Consider the following 20,254-nt stretch of genomic DNA (forward strand, 5'->3'; position numbering starts at 1 on the left):
TAGAACTGGCAAAAAGATGGGAAGGGAATGTACCTCACTCCAGGGGGTGTTGTACAGGAAAGATCTTCCTCTTGGGATCTTCAAATCCCAGCTCAACTCCTTCGAAGCAGTGTGACTCTGGGAAAGTCACTCACCCTCTCTGAGCATCCATTTCCTTATTTCTAAAACAGCACGGAGGTGCAGGTGCAACCTCGCCAGCTTTGCAGGATTCTTTAGAGCCACCTCCGGGATGAGACGTCACAAGTGACAGTGCAAAGTACTTCAACTTTCTTCCTTCCCTTGACTTCCTCTGCCCACCCGCTCAGAATCAACCAAGGGGCAGAAGAGTTCAAAGGCAAAAAGGGAAGGAAAAGAAGTGAGCAGGAGAGTCAAATGATACAAACTGGAATTTGATGCTGCCTCTCTCTCCCCTGCACCATCTTCGTTACAGGCTTTAAGTGGTCATTTGTGTTGTTTTTTCAACGCCAAATCAGGAGTTCTTTAGTGGTTCAGAGGAATCCTGCGGTAAGAAACTTATTGGAATGGTTTATATCCCACGAGAACATAGGCCCTACATCACGTATGCCACTCAGTAAGTGGCTCAAATGCGGGACACATTAATGTTAAACTGCCCTAAGAAAAATATATTTTATAAAACAGAAACACAGTGAACAAAAGCCCACAGCACTCTAATTTCTTGTGTTTTCATGCTTTTGGAAGTTGTTCTAAGCCTGCGTTTGAACCCTTGTAACCCTTATGAAGAAAAAGCAGTTCCATGATGGGCTGGCCTGGGAATCTGTGAGCCTTCATTTACGGAGTTCACAGAAAATGCTACATCACAAAATACTTTCTTAAAAACCTCTTCCCAGGGTCAAACTCCTTGGCCAATCAAAATATTACACCTTTTAACTTGGGGGAAACGACTACAAAAAGGATTGTTCTAACTAGTCTGTCACTTGAACTTGAGAGTTGGAAGAGAGGTCTTTCCAACTTTCACAGGACCTCAGGACACTGAAAACCCACCACCCATTTGGTGTTTTTGATTCCTTGAGGATATACTAAGCTCAGGTGGTTGACAACCATCTTCCACACCTGCTAAAATAATCATGCACAAGGGCAGAAACAATTCATGAAATTTGGGATACCAGTCACTGAGATGGAAGGAAGCTCCGAGCGCCCCCGTTTCCACACTTTCATTATTAAAGGCATGCAACCCGTTTCTAAGTAGTAAATGCAGCTTCCCCAGGTTTCTACTATCTGAAGACAAGCCCTCCCAGCACACTCTGGAAATGCTTAGGATTCATTTAAAATGCACCTTGCTTCTAAATGCATCACGGAGGGACCCTTTTACTTATTTATTTTGAAATGTTCAAACGAATGGGGAAGTTTTGCTTCCGTATCGTTTTCATTTTTCCAAAATTGGCATTAGGCACCAAAATGAGTTGGGGACCGAATCATTCCTCGGCTGGAATTTATAACTTAACAACGGACTCGTCCCAAGCTTTGCGAAGCGAATACCATTTTAAAACGCACTGTGGGATTTTTATCTTCAGACGAGAAGACACCTAAAAGGAAAAAGGCCATCCCCTCCTCCCAAGGCAGAAAAACAGCATAGCCCAAACAGCCCGTTTCCTACCCAGCCAATACAATAATGCTTTGTAAGCTGAGAGCAGCGCCCGGTATAGAAGCTAAGTATAAACAGCTGAGAAGGATTAGGCGGTAGCTCCATTCTCATTTACATGAAAATCCTCCAAGCATCGTTTTCCTCGCTGGCTGCAGGCGCAGAAGGAACTCTTTTGTGCCATAGCCAAGCATAACATTTGCATCCTTTGTCTTTACTTACCAGTCGAGGCTGTGGGCATGTGTGCTCTATTTCCTCCATGGTTTCTGAGGGAGGCTCATTGGAAAGGGATTTTGGGATACCTGTTTCTGACTCAGCATCAGTGGTAAGTACTGGCATGGCCAGTGAATGCTCCCTCCAGCTCTACACCCTCTGTGAGTCTCCTTCCAGGCAGAGAATGTTTTCTTTGTCACGTATTTTTCTCTTCTTCACCCATCCCCCTTCTTCGCCCCTTCTTTCTGTCTTCCCTGGGGGAAGTGAAGAGGTTACCCCCCCACACACACACCCTCCCGTTTCCTTCCCCGAGAAGCCAAAAGGCAAGGCCTCAGTTTATCACTATAACAACCAGACGGCACTGGTGCGGCGGGTGCGGGATACAGTACCTCATTTGCATGGAGCGCGCTGGTTGGCTACTGTCATCATAGTACCACTCCGCCGGGGAGCAACGGGGCCCCATTGGCTGGCCGGCCGTGCCCACGGGGCCCGAACTTGCTGCTTTTGTTTCTTCCGCTTGATTCAGTTGCAAAGGTCTCTGTCCGTGCGGAGCGAGGGACCCGCGCTGCACTAGCCAGATAGGATAAAACCGCTTCCTGAGGGGTCCGGGACTCCTCAGGGAAGGACGTAGCAGACCTCCGTTAAAAAAAGGACCATGTCCCTGGCATGAGTGTTTGATGTGCTATAGTCAGAATTTTGCTAAATAGGAGTCACCCTGAAGACAAAGCCAACATTTGGGCCCAAACTCCCTGTGCCCACGATTGCCAGCTGGCCTCAGAGAGCCCCTCAGGACATTTATTGTGGGCACCTGAGTGTTCATCCCCTTGACGGCAACAAGAGCACTGGCAGCACCCCCCACCCCCACCCCCAGCCCTGGTGTAGCTCCAGATCCTGCCCCTGGGGCTGCCCTGAGAGGAATTTTGAAGGAGGTAGATTGTCTGACAACCCGCCTCCCAGTTGCTTCCTCCCTCAACCACTTCTCCCCTCTCCCCGGCTATTCTGAGTTTCCTCAATGAAGTCTTGTTCCATACACTGGTCTCTTATTCCCCTGTTCCTATTTTACCAGTCCTGGGTCCCATTTCCTAAGCACCCTGCTCTCAGCCAAATGCTCATGCCAGTCACACAAACATTCCAGGTGGGGTGTTAGTGATGATGTGCCTTAATGTCTAAATCATCCATGAATATCCCCCATTGTAAGAGGGGCGTTCCAAAGACACACACTCAAAGAACTTACAAAGGTACTCGTTCTGGTGAAATATCACACTTATAGTAACATTAATAAAAATCATGGCAGTTGCTACCATTTCTAAAGCACAGGCACAGTGCTTTACCCAGATTTTGTTTAATCTTCGTTAGAACCCAAAGTCGATCCTATTATTAGTCCCATTTAAATTGCAATTGAGAGTAATTGCCGAAGGCCTCAAACTCATAAGCAGAGTTGCAAGGATTGGAAAGATTTGTGGGGGATGGGGGTGGGAGCTGGGATGTAGCAGGTGTAGTAGTAGAAAAAGCACCTAGGTAGGAGTCCTCATAAGACAAGTCCCTGGGCTTCTAGATCTTTCATTTTAATCTATAGCAGTGTTTTTCGTCCAAGTGTGGTCCAGGACCAGCAGTACCAACATCAGCATCATCTGGGAACTCCTAAAAATGCAAATTATTGGCCCCTCAAGACCTGATTCCGTACGTCTGGTGTCAGGCCAGCAATTGCATTTCTAACAAGTTCCCAGGTGATATTAATGCTGCAGGTCCAAGGACCATACTTCGAGAACCAATAGTCCAAAGGATGGGAGAAAGGGAAACCCTCTTGCACTGTTGATGGGAATGCAAACTGGTACAGTCACTCTGGAGAACAGTGTGGAGCTTCCTCAAAAAACTAAAAATAGAACTACCCTATGATCCAGCAACGGCACTACTAGGTATTTATCCAAAAGATACAAAAATACAGGTTCGAAGGAGTACGTGCACTCCGATGTGTATGGCAGCATTATCAATAGCCAAACTATGGCAAGAGCCCAAATGTCCATCAACTGATGAATGGATAAAGAAGTGTATACACACACACACATACAAACACAAAATGGAATATTATTCACCCATTAAAAAGAATGAAATCTTGTCATTTGCAATGACATAGATGGAGCTAGAATGTATTATGTTAAGCGAAATAAGTCAGAGAAAGACAAATACCGTATGACTTAACTTGTATGTGGAATTTAAGAAACAAAACAGATGAACATATGGGAGTGGGGGGGGGGGGAGATGAGAGGGAAACAAACCATAAGAGACTCTTAATGACAGAGAAAAACCTGGGTTGACAGAGGGAGGTAGGTGGAGGATGGGCTAGATGGGTGATGGACATTCAGGCAGGCACTTGTGATGAGCACTGAGTGTTGTATGTAAGTGATGAATCACTGAATTCTGCTCCTGAAACCAATATGGCACCGCATGTTAACTAAAATTTAAATTTAAAAAAGGGTGGGATAAAAACACTGTCCTGCTTCCCTCACAGAATTTGGGAGACCAAATAAATATTATGTGAAAGCACTTTGTAAATTAGAATGTGGCATATTAATATAGGGGCATTATTTTCGTTGCCCCTCGAATCAAGAGAGCTAGCCTTGGGGCGCCTGGGTGGCGCAGTCGGTTAAGCGTCCGACTTCAGCCAGGTCACGATCTCACAGTCTGTGAGTTCGAGCCCCGCGTCAGGCTCTGGGCTGATGGCTCGGAGCCTGGAGCCTGTTTCCGATTCTGTGTCTCCCTCTCTCTCTCTGCTCCTCCCCGTTCATGCTCTGTCTCTCTCTGTCCCAAAAATAAATAAAAAAAAAAAAAAAAAAAAAAAAGAGAGCTAGCCTTAAAAAAAAGAAAATGGATTCTGCAGCATAGATTTTCAGTTACACATCCTGGCACTTTAAGTGAGAATGGCATCATCTGACATCCCCATTATTACCTATGCTTAAGAGAGCTCCAGTAATGCAGGAATTCCAGTGACACCGGGTCGTCTGAAAAGGGGTCATCCCACCCACTTCCTGGCCTTTCCTTCCTGCCCTGTCTGCCCTCCTGGAAACACAAAACACCTCAAGCTGCAAGTTTATCTCTAACAAGCCTGGAAGAGCCAAACCCTACAGTACACTTAAGAGGTCCTTTCCCACTGTGCTGGGTGACATGGGAGTGATATTGTTCATCTCATCTCAATATTTTCTTTACCTTACAGTGGCAGTTCCCAAATGTGGTCCCCAAAGGAGCCACAACGGCAGCCCTGGGAACTTGTCAGAAATTCTTCCTTCCCTGCCACAGATTACCGAATCAGACGGTGGTGGTGGCGACTAGGAATCTGTGTTTCGGTGAAATCTGCAGGTTCTGCCGCTTGGTAAAGTTTGAGAACCACTGTCTAGAGCCACACGGTCCCATTGGAAAGCACTTAACCCCCCTTAACCCCCACTAGGTTCTGGGTCACTTGCCAGCTTGGTTCCTAATTGGTCCTCGAATTCCCTTTCTAGAAGGGAATTCTAGATGGAAGGCTCATCTGCTCACCTGCCTATTTAGCAGAGTCCTGGTGTCCAGCAGGGTCCTTGTGGGAGTAATTTTAACGTGGGGGCTTCCACATGCTGTTAAGGTGATTAGCTGAGAATGACCAGTTAATTCCACAGTATGGAATTAAATGTTCCGTAACCCTCTAGGGGTTAGCAGAGGGGAAGGGGATGACTGTAAAGGGATAGCAGAAGGTAAGTTATGGGGGTGATAGAATTGTTCCCTATCCTGATATGGTAATGGATACACAAGTCTATACCTGTGTTAACATTGTTAAAAACTCCATGGAGGACATTTGTCAGTACATGCTAACAGCCTTTAGAACATGCATGCCCTTTGACCTAGGAATTCCTCCTGGGAACCTATCGCCAAAGAAATAATCAGAGAAGCACACAAATAATTATGGACAAAGACGCTTAATGCAGAATTACTTATAACAGGCAAAAAAAAAAAAATAGAACTTACAGCAATAGGAGTAATGGTGAAAACAAAATACATTCATATAGTGTTAGACGTGCGTTAGCAGTCGTGTTTTTGAAGCCATTCTAATGCTATGGCGACATGTTAACATTACATCACCAAAAAAAGCAGACCACAAAATAAGATACCAAAAGATATGTACATGCCTAGAGAAAAGTCCCACAGGGAAGTACACCAAGATGTGAATAGTGACATCTTTAAGCTGTGGGATCGGGGGCGATATTTGCTTTCTTTTTTGTATCTTCGTATCTATAACAAGTATGTAAAAGATGAACATCTATTCCCCTTTTAGTCAGGAAAAAAATGAACATCATCCCTCCTCCCCAACGGTATGAAGGGCTGGGTACGGGGTCGGGGTGAGGCAGACAGACGTTGGCACATGAACATACACAAAGAGGCAGGGACTCAGTGAAAGGAAACAAGAAAGCTAAAAGCGAGGGACAAGCTGGGAGAGTCCTCTCTCCAGTTAGGATAAGTAGAGGCATCGTGTTGGAGGCAGGCTGTCCAGAAAATCTCCAGGGAGCATTTGGGGCCAGGGGTCCTGAGTCCTGTACCCTGCGCGAGCAGGGCACGGCTTCGGTGAGAGCTCGGCACATCGGCGCTGCCGCTCACATGCACAGCCGTCGTTATCTCTCCCATTTATTGAGTACCTCTTACATTCCTAGCACTGTGCTGGGTACTTATCCTGGGCTACTTGTAAGTCCCACAACAGCTGAGCAGATAGCAACAGGGGCCCCCCTCTGCAGACGAGGAGACCAACCTGTAGAGACTTCAGCTTAGAAGAGACCTACAAAATGACATTATTCTTCCTACAAGCGGTATGCCCTTGAACAACATCATATTGTTGAAAGTCCATTCCCAAAGATCTGCAGGGAAGAACTAAAATTATCTCTTTAGAGCAGGAGCCCGTGTGAGCCCGATGCCCCCAGGCCTCACTGTGGTGGACAACGGCCGGCCCGCTGCCACATGCTCTCAACTGCATCTCTGTGTGAGGGCTTGCTCTGGCCATGGGAGACCCCCCAACAACAGCCCCGGGGAGGCAGAGCTGAGGGGCTGGGAAATTAACAGCCCAAATCCCTAAGAGCTCTCAAGCAGTGACTGACAGGAGCGAAAGTCTAAACACCCCCGTGGGTTCGGCCCTCAAGTGGGATGACTCCAAATCGCGTGCTCCCCGTGGACAGAGGTCCCCAGTGGGATTCAGGTCCACTTGCCATGGTGTGGCTGGCTTGACAGTGCCCCCCGCCATCGCCCGGCTTTATTCCCTTGTCTTGCTTGCCCACACTGCTGCCGCTGTTTCCTGGGCTCACTTCCCAAACAAACTGCTGGAACTTGAATCTTTGTCTCAGGATCTGCTCCCGGGACATCTCCAAATAAGACTATTTCAGCGCCCCATCGTAAAGTTAATATCTGTTTCTTATGGCAAAATGTCTTTTATATACTCATATGGATAAAAATGAGCCATAACACCACATGGAAATGTCTGTTCGCCTGTGTTTTTGAAGTAGGCCTTACACTTAAGAGTCTTCTTCTTTCAAAACGCCTTTTCTTTACCTTTTTTATTTTCCAATCTTTAGTCATCCTTTTAGAAAATTTTATGTCCATTGTATAAAAATGTTAGCTCAACCGTAGTGGTAATTTTAAATTATTTAGCTACAGTCTGTATGTCCCTCCATATATTATACTGCTCCTACTATTTGTCAAGAATGCCGTATGTAAAACCCCCTTCCAGGGGCGCCTGGGTGGCTCAGTCAAACATCCGACTTCGGCCCAGGTCGTGATCTCACGGTTCGTGGGTTCAAGCCCTGCATCAGGCTCTGTGCTGATGGCTCAGAGCCTGGAGCCTGCTTCGGATTTTGTGTCTCCCTCTCTCTCTGCCCCTCCCCCACTCACACTCTGTGTCTCTCTCTCCTTAAAAAATAAACATTAACAAAAAAATTTAAAAAAAAGAGACCTCCTTCCTCTGAAATCCCTCCTCCTTACCATCAATCGTGACTTCACTGTTTCTTCCACCTTCCCTTTTTCTTTCTCATTCATTTTTTCTCATTGCCTCAGATCTACCAAGCAAGGAGCTTATTAAAGAAAGGAGATTGAAAGAGCAACATAATAGTGGACAGAATTCAGCGTTTCCCGGAAACCATTATGACCTTGTACAGAATTTTGTTACATTCATGGCTCTATTTGGAGCCCCTTACTCAGCTTTCCACATGTGGCTTATGGTTTGGGCCTGAAACCTGACCTAGTCGAGAAAAAAATTCAACCATACTAAGTAATGAAACCCACATATAAATCCTTTTCACCTACTTCGGGGAAATTGTGGTAATAAAAATGTTTTCCATTGTAAAGCATTTCACCCCTCACTTGGTGCTTTTCCACATTAAATTATATCATAATAGCACTCTGAGATGGACAAGTTTTCATACTGAAAATTTTCAAATGAGCAAACAGAATCGGAGAGGTTAAGTGACTTGAGTAGGGTCACACAGTAAGGGGGACGAACTGTCCCCTGAATCCAGGTCTCTTGAATCAAAGTTCAACTCTGTTTTCTACCACACTACGCTGTCTCCCTTTTTGATACAGTTATATTTGCTTTGTTAACAATGCTGCTGAGCTGACTCATGCATATTTCATCATCCAAAATAGCCCCTTCACCGCTTTCCTATTGAATTCATGTAACATGAAGCACTCTTCACTTATATTCATTCACTTCATTTCCTATCTCTAAAACCATGGACCTGGACTTATTGAGGGTGCTTGCATTTAATTATGACAGAAAAATAAACACAGAGGCATTGCCAGATTCACCAGTGGGTCAAGAGCCAGGCTGATTAAAGCCATTAGGGGGAAAAAAATAATGGTCAGACATAGAAAGTAGTCAGAGCTTCAAAACTTACTTTTTGAAAAACAAAATCAAGAAGATAGAATGAAGGTGCTTTATTTTATCCCTAACAGGGACTTTCTTCCTTTTGGGGCTTCTGTCATAATCAGAAAAGAATTAACTTTCACTCATTCGTTTGACCAAAATTTATTGAGTCTAAGCACTGTTTTTTTTTTTTTAATTTTAAATTTTTAAATTTTTTATTTTAGAGAGAGAGTGTGTGAGTGGGGGAGAGGGGCAGATGGGGAGAGAGGATCCTGTTTTAAAATTTTATAATGTTTATTTTTTTTTTGAGAGAGAGAGAGCGCGCGCATGTGCGTGAGTGGGGGAGGGGCAGAGAGAGAGGGAGACACAGAATCAAAGCAGGTTCAAAGTTCCAAGATGTCAGTATAGAGCCAGATGTGGGGCTCAAACCCACGAAACGTGAGATCATGACCTGAGCCAAAGTCAGACACTTAACCAACTGAGCCACCCAGCAGCTGATGGGGAGAGAGAATCCTAAGCAGGTTCCACGCTAACCCCAACGCTGGGCTCAATCCCATGACCCTGGGATCATGACCTGAGTGGAAATCAAGAGTCGGACAGTCAACCAACTGAGACACCCAGGCGCCCCAAGTTTAAGCACTGCTTTAAGGTGCTGGGGAACAATTGCACAGACCCAACATGACTAACCTCCTACATGAATGAAAATGCCACCAACGAGATGTCATCTTACATCTTACATTTAAAAGAAATAAACATGAGACATAAGTCAGAAATGACCAGTCAGGAGCTCCATTTCTTAGCATTCAAAGACGCCATGCCATAGTGGCTGTGGCTGTGTTTGAGAAGGTCCTAAAAGAGGTAAGTTGTTTTTATCTATATGAGATGTGTTTATCTAAATGCTGGTGATCAAATCAGTTATAAATAAAGTACATTTTGTTTTGCTATAGCAAAACAGATAGGATAGTAGGGCTTTTTTTAATAAATTAAAGTTGCCCTGGCTGGAATAATTCATTCTTATTGACATTAGCAGCTGTGTAGTCAGTAAAGAATTATTGTTGCTATTACTTGGTGGTATTTATAAACACTTTTACTTTCTAAGTGCTTTACAATCACTTATTGTCTAATTAATATCTAATCATCTGTTTACAAGTAATAATCACACATGTAGTGCAGTTTAATCAAAACTCCAAATGCAGCCGCCATCATACTCAAGAATATTGTGTAAATTTTGGTCTCTCCGTGATGGGGTTTGGGTCCAGACATATGGCTGAAACAGACACAACAGGAAAAAAAATGAATAAAGACTCCTCTCTTGGATTTGAGCACAATTTGGATTCACAACTTTTGCATGTCAAATATATTATCTGTATGTCAGCGGATAAGTAAAAATACAGGTAATTTTCACCACTTAATGGCTCAATTACACATAGAAAAGTTTTAATTTGAGCCACAAAATTGGATGATAGTTTATGATAAATGTTCAAGGGCAGGCACTGAGTTCACATTGGAAGTGTTAGTCACAATCACCATTTTGGTGATTATCATGAAAAAGATCAAATGTAGAAAAGGTGGCTCAGGGACCACCAAGGTTGATCTAACACACGGTCAAATCTAGACCAAGCTGTGGTCAGTACAAACACCTGCCAGTCTTAATTACCTACTGAGCGTAAGTGGACTTACTACCATACGCCCGTCAGTCTCCCCAAGTGTTATTCTAGAAGTAATTATGGCAACCATGGAAGGATTTTTTTTTTTTTGTATGCAGGTGAAGGACGTGCATACTAATGCAGTTTTTCCATAAATTTTCCAACAAGGAGAATTGCTGAGTCAGGCTACTTGCATTGTCAAGGCTTTTTGTGTATGTTTTTCAATACTATTATCAAATTGTCTTGACCAAATTTATACTTCCTCTGATACTCCTAAAGGGTTGTCTTTCTTGGCTCTTGATATGCTGAAACCAGTTTGCTTCCTTCTTGCATTGCCACCAGACGTGGTTTCCCAGTACAGCAGCAAATACTGCTGTGTCCTGAGGATTGTGCCTGGGGCCTTGTGAACGTGATCCAAACGTGCCTGACTGGCAAGTGCGTGATCAAGGCCACCTGGTGCCACGATGGTGGGCACTCCATTCACAGGTAGACCGTTATTACAATCCTTGCACTTTATACTGATTTTGAATGGCACGGACCCAAGAGTGAACTCTTCATCTTGCAAAATCTGCACCCAGCATCTTTGAATGCTCAAAGAGAGATTTGGTTTGGGGGCACCTGCCTGGCTCAGTCGGTGGAGCGTAGGACTCGATCTTGGAGTTGTGAGTTAGAGCCCTACGTTGGATGGAGAGATTACTTAAAAATAAGATCTTAAAAAAAAAGAGAGATTTGGTTTTATCTTCTGTAGTGGTTTCCTGTTGCTGTTTGTAACAATGTACTACAGACGTCGTAGCTTGAAACAACACAAATGTCTTATCTTAGTTCTGGAGGTCAGAAGTCTTGACGGAACTCAGCAGGCTAAAATCCATGTATCAGCAAGACTGCGTTTCTTCTGGAGGCTCTAGGGGAAAAATCTGTTTCCTTGCCTCTTCCATCTTCTAGAGCTGCCCGCATTCCTTGGCTCACAGCCCTGTGCCTTCCATCTCCCAAGCCAGCACTGCATCAGTCCAGCCTCTGCTTCAATAGCCAACCTTCTCTAACTCTCTTGCCTGCCCCTTTCACTTGAAAATACCGTTGCGATTCCATTAGGCATTCGGATAATCCAGGATAATCTCTGCCATCTCAAGCTCTTTAACTTAATCACATCTGTGAAATCCCTTTTGCCATGTCAAGTGACATAGTTACAGGTTCCCAGGTTCCGGGAAATAGAATGTAGACATCTTTGGGGGGGCTATTATTCTGCCTACCACACATTCCTGAGCATGAATCAGACGGGCTATTTCACGTGCAGATATTTGAACAATACATTGCCTATAATTTTAAAACATGGTAATTTGTAAACCCCTGCTCTGTGTCAGGCACAGGCACTATGCCAGGTTTGCAGGTAAGAGTCAGTGCATAGAGAGGTTAAGTAATTTTCCCAAGGTCACAGAGCTGGTCAGTGGCAGAGCTGAGTTTCAAACTCAGGTCTGTCGGACTTCAAAGGCTGTGTTCATTGTGGGCCGTGGCTGTAGCTCAACATTTCCCGCGCTCTGCTCAATTTGCTCTCCTTGGATAGCCTTCGTGTTGAAAGCTTTTCACTTAGTTTGACATTGAACGATACAACCTAACCAGATAAAACCTTTTAAGCCCCTATGAATCTCATATTTGACTCATTCAGCAGGTGCCAGTGGAGGATGCCATCAGGAAACACTCATTCACGATGATGTCTCCACATGCTCTAATAAATCTTCCCCAAAGTAGCATCCGGCGGGCTCTTCCTCCATAATACAAACAGAAGTGCGCCCGCCAGGTTATCTTCTCCGTGGGTGAATTGTAAATGTCTGAATAGTATCAGGTGGTGGCAGTGAGAAATAATCTTTCCAACAGCCTACAAGTATACCCACTCTCTTATTCTTTTTTTAAATATTTATTTTTGAGAGAGCGAGATAGAGGATCCAAAGTGGGCTCTGCACCAATGGCAGAGAGCCCTGTGCGGGACTCGAACTCAGAAATCCATGAGATCGTGACCCGAGGCAAAGTCGAATGCTTCATCGACTGAGCCACCCAGGCGCCACCCCCCCCCCCTCCCGTCTCCACTGTCTTATTCTTGAAAAAAGAGAGCCTGACACTTTCGGAGCCTCATTTCGTGTGTTAATCAAGTTTCTCATCCTCTCTGATTTACTTCGCAAAGTTCTCAGCCCCAGTTGCACATGACAATCAGCTGGGGAGCTTTCAAAACTACAGAAGCCTGGTCCCCACACCCGGGAGATTCTGGCCTCACAGGCGTGGGTTGCAGCATCAGGCCTTTTAAAAATACAGAATGGGGGTGCCTGGGTGGCTCTGTCGGTTAAGTGTCTGACTTGGGCCTCAGGTCATGACCTTGTGGTTTGCGGGTTCGAGCCCCACATCGGGCTCTGTGCTGACAGCTCACAGCTCAGACGGAGCCTGAAGCCTGCCTCAGATTCTGTGTCTCCCTCTCTTTCTCTCTCTCCCCATCCCCTGATTGTGCTCTCTCTGTCTCTCTCAAAAATAAATGAACATTAAAAAAAAAAGACTTTGAAGATGCAGAACAACAACAAAAAAGGTTTAGAGCCACAGAGACGAAGTGAAGCAGAGATGATGAGAGACTTTATTAAGACATAGGTTTTGATGCTCAACTATTGGACTCACTTTTTTTTTTTAATTTTTTTTTTTAACGTTTATTTATTTTTGAGACAGAGAGAGACAGAGCATGAACGGGGGAGGGGCAGAGAGAGGGAGACACAGAATCGGAAGCAGGCTCCAGGCTCCGAGCCATCAGCCCAGAGCCCGACGCGGGGCTCGAACTCACGGACCGCGAGATCGTGACCTGAGCCGAAGTCGGACGCTTAACCGACTGCGCCACCCAGGCGCCCCTTGGACTCACTTTTTGCCAAGGATGTCTGCTTTGTTTGCATCGAAAACAATAAACCCTATTAATGTATGTGTCCCACAAAGGCGGCCACGTAAAAACCTTCACTGTGTCCAAAAGCGATCGTTTGAAACACCTGCTCTACTTCAGTGCCAGGGGAGGGGCTCTGTGGAATGACTCCCTGATGGCGCTTGACAGTAAGTGTAGACAGTCAATGTGCTTCCACTGAAGCCCACTCTGGCTACCAGAAGAAATACTCTTCAGTAAGTAAGTAAGCAAGCCTGAGATAAGCACACTTTGAAAGAAAGATAGTCCTTTATTTCCTCAAAGCAGCCTGGAGAACCTCACCGCGCCATTCAAGGGTAGGAATTCAAAAGAAACAAAACCGTCAGCATTAAACCATGGCAGTCCTTGGCATGTAAAATACTACCCTTGCTCAGAACGTTTTTGGAATAAATCTTCCGGAATTTGCATCACGGAAATTTTATAACGCCACTTCTGAAAATCAGTTTTGGGGGCTGTAGAGCATGCAACTGTTGATCTCAGGGTTGTGAGTTCGAGCCCCACGTTGGGTACAGGGATTATTTAAAATCTTAAAAAGACAAAGAGTTTTTGTGTAATCAAATCAGTATTTTTTTAATCCAAAGTGGTATTAACCAGATTTCCAGAATTACGATTCACCTATCAAACTATCAATTGGCTTCAGGTTATTTCAAAAATGTAGGAAATAACCCTCAAGGATGATTGATCTGTGCCCTCTGTTGACATCCAAGAAATTCCTGAAGGGCGAGAGATCTTAAGTGACAAAGGTGACCCCAAGGCTCTAAGGTCAGTTCTTTAGAGCAGAGGTCGTCATACTTTAATGTGCATAAGGATCACCCAGAGAGTTTGTTAAACTGCTTTCCCAGGCCGCACTCCCAGAGATTCTAATCAGTAGGCCCAGAGATTCCCTCAACTTGATTTTACTTTGAGCAACACTGTTGTAAAGCAAAACTGAAGATAAAAATACAGATGTGAACGTATGCGTTTTACTATCCCGTTTTCAAAAACGACAGAAATTGTCCAAAGGACTCAGGAGTCAGCTTGGAAACCCTCTTGTCCGCCTAAGATGAAAAGTTGAAGCATCGATTAGGATGAGAACTGCAATGTATTGAAATCCATCAACTGCGTTTAAATCCACCAGTTCATGATACTATAGAACAGAGTCCCAAACAAACCAAAGACGTCAGTTGTCTGCATCGGCAGCTGCAAGGGGTCACAGGCATTATTTTTGAAAACTGGAAGCCAGAGGGAAAGAATCAGGCATTTATCTTACCTTTTCTACACAAACGTACTTCTGAGTGACCAAGTGGTAAGGAGAAGCAGATCGTCTGAGAATGAGTAATGAAAGTATGGAGGTAATGAAGAAGGTAACGCATCAGACTCTCCCTGTTTTCAAACCCCTCATGAATGAGTGGATCTAGGCATGGGGCATCAACAACTGCCAGCATGACAGAAAGGCAGACAACCGCCAATGTCATACACTCCAGAGAGAGACGCACGCACCACCTATCAAGTAGTTTCCCAAGTAAATAGAACCTGGTTTTGATCACACCTCTTGATCCAAGACCAATTTATGGGAAATAAAGAAGGGATAAAGGAGTACATTAACACCACAGGGATGCAATCAGCAAAATCCAGATTGTAGGAAGCTCTATAGGACAAACTTAGTTGCTGCAACCAAAAAATTGCAAGAAACCTGAGGAATAAACAAGATCTAAAAGACACAGCCATCAATTGCAATGAAAACCCCGTATTACTGGGATCACAATTCAAAACACTGTAAAAAAAATTACAACATGCATGAGACAATGAGAAACTTGGACAGTTTCTGGATGCTGTAGTAGGATTATTAGTAAATGTTTCAGGTATGATACTGATATCATGTTTATGGGTTTTTAAATTTTTTTTAACGTTTATTTACTTTTGTGAGACAGAGAGACAGAGTTCGAGTGGAGAGAGGGGACAGAGAGAAGGAGACGCAGAATCCGAAGCAGGGTCCAGTCTCTGAGCCATCAGCACAGAGCCCGATGCGGGGCTCAAACCCACAGACCATGAGATCATGACCTGAGCCAAAGCTGGACGCCCAACCGACTGAGCCACATAGGTGCCCCATGTTTATGGTTTTTTTTAACTTTATTTTAGAAATATGCACTGAAGTATTTGCAGATGAATTATATTGTGTGGGTGTGGGGAGTGGATAGGGCTCTAGATGACAGCTTCTCAACTGGCTGCAACTTTGTCCCCCCAGCATACATTTAGTGATGTCTGGAGATATTTTTCTTTACCACGTGTGTGTGTGTGTGTGTGGGGGGGGGGTGATGCTCCAGGCATTTAGTGCTAAACATCCTACAATGCACAGAAACAGCCCTCCAACGTGGGGGAATGGGTCTGCGCTGACACCCTGCCTGACAACATTGAATGTGTCCACATGGCTAGCGCTGGCAAAGACTTGAACTGCGGCTCATCCGAGTGTCCGTCAGTCGGCAGAGGCAGACCATGAGAGGTGGGAGGCCTGTTAGGAGCTGCTAGGAGGCCACCTCCTACTTGTCCCTATCTCCCGCTGAGAGACCCCCAGGAAGCAGTTCCTAATTGCCTCTTGAGTTCTGCTGAGATATGGGGCTTCCGGCCCTGTCCCCCTCCGCATCAGCCCTGCGGAATAGAAAACCGGTTAGTTGCCATCTACAATGGACTCCTCAGCAGCAGAAGTCTAGAGGTCATCTGGCCTCTTTTGTTGCCCTGCTGTCCTTGGTGTAGGGGACAAGGACTACAGGAAGCTGGCACCAATGGTACATATCTTTCACTAAGTAAGTAATAAACTGTCTGAATCCCAAAGCGACTCAATGTACTTTTACCAGTCAAGTCGGTCAGAACTCAGCTTTAGTTTCGCCTTGTCTGGTGTGTGTACAACGATCTGCCCAAAATGTCAATGCCAAGGTTGAGAAGCTCTGCATGAAACAATATTAGTACTGGGCTGTTATTGAAGCTGCACGACAAGTACATGAACAGCACAAATGGGGAGATACTGTTTTGTCTAATTCTGCATACGTTAAAAACTATTCATAATAAAAGCTGTATTTACAATTTTTTTACTTTTTTTTTAAAGTAGACTTCATGCCCAGTGTGGGGTTGGAACTCACAGCCCTGAGATCTAGAGTCACATGCTCTACTGACTGAGGCAGCCAGGCACCCCAAAAGCTGTATTTCTTTTTAAAAAGATAAAAATTGGTCACCTTGCTTTATGAGATGTCTAACACTTTAAGTGCATGTACTGAGGCAATCTGCAGATGGGAACAAATTTGCCATCAGGCTTGTAGTTCCACTACCAAATTACAAACTGTGTTCTTTTTTTTTTTTTAATTTTTTTTTAACGTTTATTTATTTTTGAGACAGAGAGAGACAGAGCCTGAACGGGGGAGGGGCAGAGAGAGAGGGAGACACAGAATCGGAAGCAGGCTCCAGGCTCTGAGCCATCAGCCCTGAGCCTGACTCGGGGCTCGAACTCACAGACCGCGAGATCGTGACCTGAGCTGAAGTCGGACGCTTAACCGACTGAGCCACCCAGGCGCCCCACAAACTGTGTTCTTGAGCAAATTATGTAACTTCTCTAAACCTCAGTTTCCTCACCAATAAAATAAGACTAATTATGCCCCTGAGGGTTTCATAGGGATTAAATATAAGTGTTTAGTTGAGTGTTTTACATATATACCTTTCTTAGACCTCCTTCCTTTGTTCTTTTTGTTTGCTACTCTTCAATTCAGAAATGGAAAGAGCTCTTCTTGTCACTTTGACGAGGAATTTTGATCCAGTCAATTTCTTTTCAAACCATTCCCTGGAAAAGTGTAGATGGGCGCTGGTATAAAACGTTTGGTTCTAAGGGTTTAAAATAACCAACTCGGAGGCTGAGTCGCTCACTTGGTTGTGCATCTGACTTTTGATTTCCGTTCAGGTCGTGATCTTGGGGTTGTGAGACTGACCCCTGAGTCGGGCTCTGCGCTGAGTGTGCAGCCTGCTTGGGATCCTCTCTCTTCCTCTGCCCTTCTCCTCCACCCCCTCTCTCTCTTTCTGTAAAGTTAAAAATTAAAAAAAAAAAAAAACCAACAACAACAAACCCTAGGGGGACCCCAGAGGAATGGGGAGTAAGAAGAATGTATATGATTAATTCATTAGTTCTCAATCCAGGAGGATTTTGCCCCACAGAGGACATGTCACCATGTCTGGAAACATTTTTGGTTGTCAAGACTTGGGTGGGGCGGTGCTACTAGGCTATACTGTAGAGACCAGGGATACTGGCTGGAGATCAGCGATGTTGCTGAATAACCCACTATATGCACAGGATTGCTCCCCACAACGAGGAATTGTCTGGCCCCCAATATCATCAATACCAAGGTTGAGAAACCCTGGGCTAACGTGACCAAAACTCCTTGATGAAGCTTTTCCTAGATAATTAACTTTACCTTTCTTTGTTCTTCTTATCCACACGTACAGGTTATTAAAGACATGCTCAGGAGAAATCATTCAAAATGTGATTACTCTAGCTCTGTGGCCCTAATTTGTTATTCATTTCTTGAAGAGAAAAAAATCTGAGTAGTGTTCTGATTTTATTGCCTTTGAGTTTCAAATAGCAAACTTGAAGCATGCACTGATTACCTTCTTAATTAATAGGCTGTGAAGGCAGGGCATCACTTTATTAACCAGTGGGAAGGAGGTACGGTCTCTCAACGGCTTAGTAGTCTTTATTCCCAACTGTGACGCCAAAGGGGGAGGATTGGGATGAAGGGGATGCAGACAGCGCTCCCCAACAGATATATTTTTCGTGTTAAAATAGTTGACCTTAGTTTCAATGACACCCGCCTACAATGTCGTTATTCAATAGAAAACATTATGGATAATTTGCCCCCCATCCCACATCCACCTTTTAAAGTCAAGATGCCTGGGGTGCCTGGCTGGCTCAGGTGGTAGAGCGCGTGACCCTTGATCTCAGGGCTGTGAGTTCAAGCCCCACACTGGGCACAGCGATGACTTTAAAACAAAATAAAGAGGGGCGCCTGGGTGGCTCAGTCGGTTAAGCGTCCGACTTCGGCTCAGGTCACGATCTCGCGGTCTGTGAGTTCGAGCCCCGCGTCGGGCTCTGGGCTGATGGCTTGGAGCCTGGAGCCTGTTTCCGATTCTGTGTCTCCCTCTCTCTCTGCCCCTCCCCCATTTGTGCTCTGTCTCTCTGCCTTTCAAAAATGAATAAATGTTAAAAATTTTTTTTTAAATAAAATAAAAAAAATAAAGATACTTGACCTCAAGACCACAGGGCCATAGGTAAATGGTGGTAACCGTATTCTACTGGCAAACAACAGCAAGGCCATTCCTGTGAAACGTGTCGTGTGTGTCACGTGGCAATGGGGCAAACACGTTTGAGAAGATAAACAGTGGGGTGGGGAATCTGTACAGGTGGTAGAAATGCTTAAGCATCGATGAGGTAGTTCCTTTTACTCTATCTGGCCCTCAACTCGCTCCACCCCTTCTATGAATTCAGCCCCCAGCCCCCAGCCCAGGGAATTGGGTTGGGACACCTGATGAAGAAACCAAGCCTTGGGCTGTTCGGTGGTTCCTCAGATCTTCAGATTCCCTCTTTCAGAAATTAGAACTAAGAGATGCCAACTGAGTAGATCAGGGGATTAGAGTAAATATGTCTGCAAATGAGCCTTTCCGAGGCCTTGTCAAGCTGCTCCTGTTCCTTTCCTTGCTTTTCAGCTTTCTGTGGGTTCTATTAGATAGACTTTTGCATTTGCCCTACTGAAAAAGCTAGCTCAGCGGCTACTTACTGTTCCTTGAAACCCAGCACTGGGTCTGAGACAGATGTGCACACATCCCCCCCCCCCCCCCCCCCGCCCCCGCCCCAGACGAGACTAACAGGAGAAATGAAGCCAAGGGCTAACAGGGAAAGGCCACTTAACAGGTACTTATACTTCACTCCTAGGAGCATCAGGGGATGACACTCTTTCCAGAGACCAGCTCAGAGTAAATTCATAAACCCCATAATCTAGATGTACCACACTTTTGATACTTTTGTATACAAACTTACGACTCCTTTGGTGTGATTATATTGAATCATTATTTATCTCATGATGTTACCTAATTCTCACTTGTAGCCTTGACATCTGTCTCTCCTGTTGTTAATTAACCCATCAACCAGGCTTGGGAAGATCAGTTCATACCTCCGGGATCCATCCACTTTCTTACATCATCCTCAACCCTCCCACGGGCTTCTGCCTCCAGCACTCCCCTAAAGCTCAGTTACGTTTCTACGTGAGTGTTTCTTAGCTGCACAGGAGGACCTTTTAGAGCAGCGGTCCTTCACTTAGGGATAATTTGTATCCCGCTCCCCAAGGGTGATTTTGTAGTGTCTGGACACAGTTGTTGTTGTTGTTTTTAAGATTTTATTTATTTATTTATTTAATTGTTGGGTGGGGGGGTGCAGAGGAAAAGGGAGAGAATCCTAAGCAGGCTCCATGTCCAGAGCCAATGCAGGGCTCCATCGCACGACTGTGAGATCACGACCTGAGCCGAAATTGAGAGTCAGATGCTTAAATGACTGAACCATCCAGGTGCCACTAAGATTTTATTCTTAAGTAATCTCTACACCTAACGTGAGGCTCGAAATTACAACCCTGAGATCAAGAGTTGCATGCTCCACCGAGTGAGCCAGCCAGGTGCCCCTGGACACAGTTTTGACTGTTACAACTTGGGGGGGGTGCTACTGACATCTGGTGGGTAAAGACTAAGGATGCTGTAAACATGCTACAACGCACAAGAAAACCCCCCATAACGAAGAATTAACCAACCCAAATTGTCAATAATGCCAAAGTTGAGAAACCTTGCTTTAAGGCAAAGATGGATCTTTGCAAGAAATAACACAATTCAAAATGGGCAAAGGATTTGAAAAGACGTTTCTCCAAAGAAGATACACAAATGGCCAATAGATATGTGAACAATGCACAACCTCATTAGCCATTAGGGACATG

At 44.9% G+C, this 20,254-nt stretch overlaps 1 protein-coding gene across 18 annotated transcripts in view; it reads right to left on the reverse strand.

The window, feature by feature from the left end:
* Nucleotides 1-20,254, reverse strand: part of PCYT1B (phosphate cytidylyltransferase 1B, choline) — a 148,987-nt gene that overhangs the window by 98,721 nt on the left and 30,012 nt on the right. For 2 of the 18 annotated variants that reach the window (XM_058713665.1, XM_058713655.1), the window contains exon 1: nucleotides 1,823-2,172. The exons of 9 other annotated variants lie outside the window; for them this stretch is intronic. In XM_058713665.1, the coding sequence (XP_058569648.1) occupies nucleotides 1,823-1,841 (19 nt within the window). In that variant the 5' untranslated portion in view covers nucleotides 1,842-2,172. Of the gene's footprint in view, nucleotides 1-33; nucleotides 155-1,822; nucleotides 2,174-2,202; nucleotides 2,442-7,801; nucleotides 7,907-20,254 lie in introns of those variants that run through there. 7 more of the 18 variants (XM_058713659.1, XM_058713654.1, XM_058713667.1 and 4 more) reach the window with 7 other exon arrangements.

The sequence above is a fragment of the Neofelis nebulosa genome, chromosome X, assembly GCF_028018385.1.
Source record: "Neofelis nebulosa isolate mNeoNeb1 chromosome X, mNeoNeb1.pri, whole genome shotgun sequence".
NCBI lineage: Eukaryota > Metazoa > Chordata > Mammalia > Carnivora > Felidae > Neofelis > Neofelis nebulosa.